The following is a 9,895-nucleotide window of genomic DNA, read 5'->3' as shown; positions in this document are numbered from 1 at the left end:
ATAAATCCTTCCAGCACCATTAAATCCCCACAAAGGGTGAAGGCCAAGGCTAATGGAACATGTCAAAACTTTAAAGGACATCAGGCTGTTGTTAATCCCAAATCCATAACCAGGATTTTAATACTTTTGGCTCCCACAGTAAAAAAAAATTTTTTTTTCGCATATTAAAGTTAAACTTAAAAAACACATATAGACACCAAATAGAACAGAAGTTCCGGTCTGGAATTTTAAGAACACAACACTGCAGTGAGGGGTGGAAGCTAGTAATGGCAGCAGAGTGCCTCGAGGCTTCCAATCCGAGAAAACAATACCCCAACCAGTAAAAGCCCTCACCCTATTAACCAAATGCATTTTGACCTCTAAAAACCCTCTTACCTGTTTACAAGGGTTTATACAGCTGTTTGCCACTGGAACACCACCTTGCAGCGTATAACCGTGGCATCCTTTGTTGATAATCACCTGTTGCCTAAGTAAGCATCATCCCGCCTGGAGACAAACAGCACTAGGGCTCTTCCATCCGAGGTTAAAATTCAAAACAAGCCCAACAAGCCTGCATTTCAAGGTGGTCTTCGTCTGCAACTAGGTAAGTTTAAAACTGGCAAACAACAATGGTGTCTGAAGCCAATGGTGCAGCACTGCTGGCTTCCTCTTGAACTCCAGCGTTGTCACTTGCACCGAAGTCTCCTGCTGCAAACAGGGGGGTTGTTCTCCTGTACTGGGAACAGCTTCCAAAGCTCAGGAGCCCCTGTACAGGATAACGCAGGAACTAAAGGCAAACACTTTTTCCTCCTTAAGGATGCCTCCATTTTTTTTTTCCTCACAATCTGTACTACCAACCGAAGTGACTGGGCCTGAGTGTGCGTTCGTACCTATGAAACCGTCACGGTGCATGCACATCCAAGGCATGTGGAACCACAGGTCAAATAAGGCACAGATACCAAGTAACGGTTCTAATTACAAACGCTAGCTCTCAGGAACTCTTCATCCATTCAGAACTAAACCCATCACTGCATAACTCGGGTAAGAAGCCCCTGGAGATGGAGGAGCTCCTCAAATGTGTCAGGAAAGGCTTTATTAACATCATCATTAACATTTAAAAAGCAAACGGAGCATTTCTCCTTCTTTTGGCAATTTGGTGCAAATGTTAAGTGCAAGATAAAGCAATTTCAAACTTTTCTTCAAATTAAAAATGAAACTAAGGCCAAACGTGATGGGTGAACAAAATAAATCAAAACTTAAATTTCAGCAACTCCGGCTCTTCAAACCAGCAAAGCCCCCGACTCGTGCACTGTGGTGAGGCTTAGGGTGCTCGCCCCGGCTTCTTGCGTGCCCGCAAACAGCACCATTTCCTCATCAAGTTGAGGACTGAGAAGCAAATGATCCCCTTCACTGCAAACAAAGGGGGTCACAGTAACACTAGTGATCCTTCAGAATTGACACACCGTGATAGTCAAAATGATGGTCTCCCTGCTTCTTGCTCAAGACATACGAGATCTGAGCAGCAGCAAGTACCCCCTCGGCTGCAAACAAAGGGGTCAAAGGTTTGCCGTCAATTCACTTCCAGGCAGAAAAACATTTTCCTCAAAAGAAACAATTTATTTAGAATAAAACAAAAGCAGCTCAACTGTGAGCGCACGTTTGAGTGACAGCTACTTTTAAGCTGTGTGAGCCATAAAAAGGGTTTTTCTTTACTTTTCCAGAAATCTTGTGTACACAGCACAAAGCAAGAGGTCATTTTTTTCCACTTAAAACACCGGCATTGGCATCACAATAGCAGATACACAACTTTAAGCTGCCATTTTAGTAAAATGCACAAATACTAAACAGATTAGCTTTCTTCCATCAAGAGGCCCATGTAAACTCCACATAAGCCACAACTTCTCTTCAAAAAGGTCCATTAGAGCTTTGAATTCCATATCTTCAATCCGCAGTTCACCAGTTTTGCTTGCGGGGGGGGAAAAAAAGGTTATTCAGTACAAATGTTTACAATATTAAAAATATATATATTTCCCCTATGCCATTATAGATGAACAGGTTAACAAGACCTTCCTGGATAGTCCAGCTTGACTTCAAAAAGCACCAATAATACCCACTGGCACATACCTTGAATGAATTTACTGTATGAACAGACAACAAGTAAAACAACAGGGTGGATTTTTTTAAGGACTGCAATTAAGCAAAGATTATAGGACTGAAAATACCCTTTATACTCATGTAACTGAGTAAAACATGTCAAAAAATTCAGAAAAAAAGGAAGTTTATAATCAATTTACAATCAATATATTCTAAAAATAACTTAAAATGAAACTAAGAAAGTTGGAGTTTAGTCAAACTTTTACCCCCCTCTTCCCATTTTCATTCCGTAATTTATATGGAACAATCCAGAACTACTCAGTTGCGGAAAGGGGTCAAGATACAAAGCCATTTAAAAATCCACCTTCATCTGTGTTACCAAAGACAGCAGCTGTTCTTCTAAGAAAACTCATACGAACAATTGCTAAACAGCCAAGAACACGTTAGGACTTTTTAACTGTTTAAATCAAACATAGAAACCTTTTTATTTAGCTAGACAGTTCACTGTGGTTACCTGAAATCATTTTCTCCCTTTAGGGATATCATTATAACCAGAATGTTAACAAGGTCAGCTCCACTTCTCTTCTTGTTCTCACACCTAACTGCCATCTCAAAACCACACACTGTGGCAGAAACAGAAAAAAAAAGTCCCAAAATTCTCTCCAAAACTTTTCACATACAAAGGTCATTAAGGCCCTCTTCTCAAGAGGATTTCCGAATTCTGTTACCACAGTTTTTGGTGATTGGTTCCTATATGGACCCAAAACTGCAGTTCAAGCTGTACCTGCATAATGAGCAATTTCATGGTCTAAAGAAAGTGGATTTCAAATTTAAAGAAAAACAAAACAAAACAAAACAAATATTGTCAGTGAAAACGGGCTCATAAAACTTTTAAATAAACCTAAACAGTGTTTGACTCTGAAAGCAACACACACAGCCCTTACTTTTCCTACTGTATCTCAAATGATAGGGCCAGAGTATGTTACTTTCAAAATGTGACAAAAAGCTTATATCAGCCAAAGGATGGACATTTTAAGATGTAATCCTTAAAGAGAAAACTCTATCTACAGAGTCCAAGTATACACGTTAAACCAGGAATTTAAATTTCTGTGTGGGAAACCCTTCATAGGAATCCCAGTTACAACCAACAAAATAGTATTAAAAAATTGGCTAGGAGCTGAATGATTGCTTAGTTTTCCATAAACTTTGAAGTTGTGATCTAAAAGCTTGATGTTTTTCACCAGTAATACTTAATAGGTCATTAAATGATATACTTGAAGAAATTTTCTTTGCATTCATTTGAACTGAGTTCCAGAAAAATCAACTAAACGAGCTTTTAAGTAAAAGAAACAAGTGGTTGTTACAAAGAACATCCAATATTGAGATTATGAAATTCTGGCTAATGAGAATTAGAACCAGAGAGCTTTAGACTCTTACTTTCATTCCGTCCTGAAGGCTTAAAAAGATAAACAGTATTATGAACCTGCACAACAGAATGGGCAACACAAATGAGAGATTCATCTGAATGATGGCACTCTGTAGGTAAGCACCAAACTCAACATAATTAGTTATTTCTAATACATACATTTAAAAATGGTATCAAGCCATTGTTTCAAAAACACAGAAGCACAAATTGCCCAGATCTAACAAAATCCGCCATGTCAGATAGATTCAAATAAACAAACATGGAGCAAAAACCACAGTACTCTTCGGTAAGTTATCACATCAACAGAAAAGAAAAGAAAAGAAAAGAAAAGAAAAGAAAAGAAAAGAAAAGAAAAGAAAAGAAAAGAAAAGAAAAGAAAAGAAAAGAAGAAAAAGGGAAACACCACACTTTGGATTAGAGCAAAATTAAATGTTGTGGACTTCACTCTCTAGAAGAGCAAAATCATTTGTCCAGCCTTCTTATCAAAAGATATTCAAAAGTTAATGGTTAGTGAGATTATTTAAACTGGAAAAATGTATCTAGCCAAACTGTACTTTGACCCCACGTATGCACAGACTGCAAACTCACATTAGTTTCTGAACAGTCTCCTCCATATTAGCGTGCCAAGCACAGCTTTTTAAAAGCAAAAAGCACCAAGTCCTACTTGTAGGATTTCAGATATTTTCCCTACAGGCAGACGGACTTTTGTGCTCATAGCCTAGTACCTTCCTTTTGTCAAAATAGCTAGTTTTTCCAGTTTAAAAACAAAACAAAACGAAACCCCCACAAAAACCTCCCAACTTAAAATTTATAAATGCATAGTGAAAACCAAAAAGGATGATACAGCAGTGATGAAGATTTCATGCTGACATGCATTAGACACCTGTCATAATGGAAAATAAAAAAATTACATGACACTTCCCTGGGTTATTATTGGTGCTATTTCAAAACTACCAGCTTTGATAACAGAAAGAAAACAGTTGAGTTCTGCCAGGCTTTCTATAAGTCACTTTCACAGAATAGAAACATGACCATGATCCAAAAGGTCCTAGAGTTTCTAATCATAATTAAATATCAAGGGCCTTAAAGTCCTCAGCATTTAAATCAAAGGGGGAACTATACTTACTAATGACCTGAGAAACTAGGGGTGAGGACAGAGGGACAGATCAAAAAAATAAGACCAAAAAAAATAATAATAATAATAATAATAATAAAATTTAAAAAAAAATTAAAAAAAAAATCATCCATTACTGTTCTGCAGCAAAAACCCTTGTTAAGAACCAGAAATCGATTTAACCTTTAGCTTTGAAAAAAATTGTGAGGGTGGGTTAAATTATTTTGTATTAATTTCAGTTGTCTGGGAAATAAAACAATAAAAGGGGGTTTTCCTATACTGACATTTCAGTTTGGACATCAGTGAAAATATTAAACACAGAACTTGAGAGATACTCAACATTTTCAATAATGTAATGTCACCGCTGTTTAAAAATGAAAATAAAAATACAGGCAAAATTTAAGAAGCATGTCAAAGGCATTTCACGATGACTTTAAAAATTTCTGCAATCCAGATATGGCTGATTAATGCCCACTAAAACAAAAAGCTGACTTATGAGCCTGCAGACAACTCTTCTTTCTATTATTGAAATCAGAAATTTGCATGGATACAAAAAAAATTCATCTTTGATGAAAAACACTAAAGTTTTGAAATATGCACAAATTAGAACTGTACCTGCTATACCTCTCTGAAAGTCAGTAAAAACACCACCACACACCAATAACCAAAGAATTCTGATTTTAAAAACACCTACTCACTTCTTGCATACTAGCATAAGACATATATGGTTTGTAACCTACTCCTCGATTTTTACTGAACAGTTACAGCTACAAACCAAAAGTGCATATACGGGATACAGAACTTAAGAACTAATGATAAAAAGGTTTATGTTAAAGCAAACTCTCCGGGAATAAACCATGTATATCAAGAGAAATACTCAAATACCTGATTAAAATAATTAATATTGCTATACAATTTACCAGCTTGTACTTTTAAGATTCCTGATCAAATTTCAGCCACACAAATGATATTTCTGGTACAAGAATTATTTACCTACATACCAATCAAGCCCTTTTTAGATGTATATTATCTTCTTTATATAGTCAGTGGGCTTTTCTCCGAATCCTGACTTTTCAAAATTTTGGGTTTGTAACTCTGAGGATTTTTTTTAAGCTCAAGGTTAAGGGGGGGAAAAAAACACAACAAGAAAAAGAAGGGGAAAAGAAGTTACTAAGAGTAGGAACTCCTAATTAAAATAAATCCATCTGCCTGCTACCTTCAGGGCATCCCTTTCACTTAATAGCTAAGCTGTCCTGTCTTCTATTTCAAAGGTTTATAAAAATATAAAAAAAAGAAAAAAAGCTACAACTAAACAAACTAACTCAAAAGAAAATTTCATCTGATGCTGTATCCCATTACACATCACAAAACAGGAACCATGTCAAAGTAGTAAATACAAGTTATACATGGACTTTAGGACGCACCACGGACAATGATCATGACCAGGTAATCTTCTTCAGATTTGGCCAGTGCCTTGGCAGGGGAATCCAGGAACTGCTGGGAGAACTCACAGGGTGGGAAAGCATGTAGGACCCCGGTGTTTTCCTTGTCTTTGTTGCCCCCCACGGGAAGGCTTATCACCCCAGCGGCCTGCTTTTGCTTTAAATAGGACACAAGGTTCCTAAGTGGCCTCTGAGTAGAGGTGGCAGTGTCTGATGTGGCTGAGGAAGAGGAGGACCTGCTGTCAGAACTTCCAGGCACAGCCAGGAGAATGGCATAACCATTGGGACCTGCCACTTTGATGCGTCGAGTTACTTCATCCAACTTGGGCTGGTCCAAACGAAGACGCTGAGTGATCTTGAGCTGGGCTACTTTGCCTCCAGTTGAGCCCTCCACAAGAAGACTACTAGCCACTTGGAGGTCACCCTGCAACAGATGCATGTTGGAAGGAAAGTTGCTGTTCTTCAATAGAAGCATGCCCTGCCAGGCCAAACAGAGCTTGGGAGAGGCTGCAGTGGTGGGGGCTGTCCCACCATCCTGTTTCTGGGAAGGGGACTTCAGCTTTGAGGAAGCAGTGCTGGTGCTAGGCGCACTCCCATCAGACCGGTCTTCTTTTTTCAGAGGGCTTTTTCCCTCAGTGGGAGCAGTTGTCCGGTGCTTTCTATCCCGTTCAGCTGATGCAGAGTTTTTACGGTCTCGCTTGTCACCCTGGCTCTTCTCCAAACTTCCTCGCCTGTCTCTGACTGGAGAGGGCCTTTCCAAGATAAGAAGACGAGAAGATCGATCATTGTCACTGTTGTAGCGATCCCGGCTACTGCTCAATTCCGGGCTGCGGTCGGGAGAAGGAGCACAGTGACGTTTTCGGGGACGGTCACTCTCAGGGGACCTATCCAGGTGCCGGCCCCCACTCTCCTCGGGCGGCCTTCGCTTCCTAGGCTGGTCTCTGCTGCTGGGCAGATCTCGCTCACCTCTGTCCCGGTCCAAGGACCAGCCATCTCGCCTGCGATCCAGGCTATCCAGGGGCTCGTAAGCAGGCACAGCAGCAGCTGCAGTCCTAGTGCTGCGTTCACGAACTGGGGGCGGGGGTGGCACCCAGTCAGAGTCAGGATAAAGGTCTCTGTCACGATCTCTGTAGAGTAAGGGTGGTGTCCTATCCCGAGCACCCCTCAAAGGGTCAGGTGCCCGATGTCCAAAAGCATCTGTCACCAACTCGTAATGAGTTAAGGGCAAAGGCTGCAGATACTGCTGCTGGTAACGATGTTCTGTATCTGCAAAGTCTACTCTAAGGCGACGATCTGGGCCACCAAGTGGGAAGCCACGCATATGGGTCCAGGCAGCATGAGCTGCATCCAGGCTTTCATACTGGATATATGCCCAACTATCACCTTTGCGGTAGTCTATAGTGCGGATGGTGCCAAATCGGTCAAACTCTCGTGCCAGGGCAGCAAGAGGCACCCAAGGTCCCAGACCACCTACCCAGAGGCGAGTGGTGGGTGTAGCTTTACCATAACCAATTTTGATAGGATTCCGAATAATGATCTTGCCAGACATTGCTAGTTTGGCCCGGTGAGACATGTCTAGGTTCTCAAATTTAAGGAAGCCATAGGTACTGGTCTGGCCCCGAGAGGGCCTCTTGATATCTACCTCTGTGATGACTCCAAAGCGGTCAAAAGCCCTTCTTAGGTCACTCTCTGTCACAGTGATGTCTAGGTTGCCCAAGAAAAGCGTCCGGTTAGCTCGCTGATCGTCCTCGGGTGAGATCTCATCCACTTCTCGGAAAGGAGCAGCACCTGCTCCAGCTCCCACCCTGGGCTCCAGGCTGTACGCCGGGCGCACTCTCTCATAGAACGGATAGTCTCGCTCTCTCTCCAGCTCACGGGGCAACGGTGGCGGAGGCGGGGGGGGCAGGCGGCCAAGAGCCAGCTGCTGCAACCGGTAGTCTCGGTACCCCAGGGCCGCGCCACCAGGGGAAAGCGATCTCTGGCCGCCGCCTCCAGGGGGGTGCCGGTGTCCGCCCACGGAGGCGCCCACCACGCCAGCGGACGGCGGGTAGGGATCCTTGTCTAAGGGGGAGCGGCTGCGGCGGCGGCTCACGTACACCGCCTCGATCTTCAGCGGCCGGTCATAGAGCACCAGGCGGCCTCTGGCATGCTTGGCCGCCCGCGCGTCCTCTGGCCGCCGGAAGTTCACAAAGGCTACTCGCTCATCCCCGCTGCCAGAGCCCGAGAGATGACTGATTTTGACACTTACATCACCGAAGCGCTTGAACTCGTGAAACAGTCCGTCCTCCACCGCCTCGTCACTCAGCTGGGACCCCAACTCGCTGATCTTCAGCGTCTTGTACTCCGCGCCGTCCCCAACGCCGGGAGCTGAGGAGGCGGCCCCGGAGGAACGTGACTCCCCGCCTCCACCCCGGGAGCTGCTGCGCGACTCGCCCCCGCCCGAGGAATTTTTGGTGCTCGGGGAGCTGTAACTGTGCAGGCGGCCACTGGAGCTGCCCCCGCCGGTGTCATACTCGCGGCTGCCGCCTCGGCTGCTGGACTTGTCCAGGTGGAGGCTGCGCCGCGACCCGCCGCCGCTGTCGGTCTTTCCGCTGCTACTCCCATTGCTGCCACCAGAGCCCCCTAACTTCTTGCTCCGCTCCCCGCGGGAAGTCGAGTCCTCACCACCGCGGGAGCGTTTGGGCTTGACCGGAGAGCGCTCCTTCCCCTTCATTGTTGCGGGTCGCCGGAGGTCGTCTCCGCGGAGATGCTGAGCCCGCCGCCCCGCGCTCGTTTCACACAGCGGAACCGCACGCCGCCATCTTGGACTCCGCCGCGGCAGAGGCTCCCGCCCCGCGGCCCTCATTGGTCAGCTGGCTCCTCTCTGCTACAGGCTCATTGGGAAAACGTCCCGTCCGTCTTCACATCTCCCCGCGCTCCGGAAAGGCGCCCGCCCGCCCGCTGTTATTGGGCTCCCAACGCCCGGGTCCGAGTACCTCATTGGTCGTATTTGTCGTCCATCTTAACGGCTCCTCGCGCCAGGCCGCAGCTCCGCCCCTCGCACTGTAGGGTCACCTGACCCAAACTCGGGAGGCGCTGATTGGGCGAAAAGTCTGCCCTGTAACGGTACTTCTAGCGCGGTAAAAGCGGTGATCCCACCTCCTCATTCCTTTCATTGGTTTCCGACCCCGTCCTTTAACTCACTATTTGGGAAGTCGGGCCATCTGTTCTGGCGCTTTTCCTGAGAGGCCCGCTTACAACATTCTCGCGAGAGACAGAAAGCGCTCCCTTTCTCGACCTCTTCTTCCAACTCCTCGGGCGGCTGTAAGAAGTTTAAATCTGATTGGATGCTGACGAGGGAGTTGATAGGCTGAAATAGCTGTCCGTCATCCGCTTAAAGGGGCAGGCCGTACACGGAGGAGGCTGACTGAAGGTGAAAGAGCGGACCGCGCGCTCGCCGTGCGGCGTCACCGGGACGTCGCGAGAGGCTGACACGGCGCTGGCTCCGCCCCCGGCCGCTCGCGGCGTTCCGTCCACCGGCATTTACGGGGCACTTATGGGGTCCCGCGGCGTCCGTGGGTGTGCCTGGGCCGCCCGCTCGGGGCCTGTGCGGGGCCCGAGCCCTCGGGGCGCGGTCCCCAGGAGGCCGGCCGCGGCAGCCGGAGAGCGCCGCAGGCCGTGGGGCTCGCCCGGGCCGGCCTCCTGGGCGCTCCCCGCCGCCCGGCGACGTCGGTCGGTTCGCTCTTCCTACGTCGCGCCCCGTCACCGGGCGAGGGCCGACCTCCGCGTGCAGCCGTGGGCGTGCGCCCCGCGGCTCCTCGCGCCGCCTCGCCGACCCCCCGGGGCCCGCCCGTCGTGAGG

The 9,895-nt window shown here is 46.3% G+C and overlaps 1 protein-coding gene across 1 annotated transcript; it reads right to left on the bottom strand.

Moving 5' to 3' along the window:
- Positions 1-1,575: 1,575 nt before the first annotated feature.
- On the bottom strand, positions 1,576-9,551 carry RBM15 (RNA binding motif protein 15). Its single transcript, XM_077905812.1, has 2 exons — positions 6,038-9,551; positions 1,576-1,944 (listed from the first exon to the last, which is right to left on the bottom strand). Exons 1-2 carry the CDS (start codon positions 8,898-8,900, stop codon positions 1,898-1,900), a joined length of 2,910 nt encoding a protein of 969 aa, XP_077761938.1. The 5' UTR covers positions 8,901-9,551; the 3' UTR covers positions 1,576-1,897.
- Positions 9,552-9,895: the final 344 nt, after the last annotated feature.

The sequence above is a fragment of the Canis aureus genome, chromosome 8 (assembly GCF_053574225.1).
Source record: "Canis aureus isolate CA01 chromosome 8, VMU_Caureus_v.1.0, whole genome shotgun sequence".
In the NCBI taxonomy this organism is placed as follows: domain Eukaryota; kingdom Metazoa; phylum Chordata; class Mammalia; order Carnivora; family Canidae; genus Canis; species Canis aureus.
Note: the sequence above shows the minus strand (reverse complement) of the source record. Positions and strands in the feature narration are given on the sequence as shown.

What these genes read in the sequence shown, in the direction of transcription:
- RBM15 (XM_077905812.1), bottom strand. Translation starts at nt 8,900, where the DNA reads ATGAGGGCCGCGGGGCGGGAGCCTCTGCCGCGGCGGAGTCCAAGATGG. An exon ending in GGTCATGATCATTGTCCGTG is followed by an intron (nt 1,945 to 6,037) that starts GTGCGTCCTAAA and finishes CCCCCCCGCAAG; the next exon opens with CAAAACTGGTGAACTGCGGA.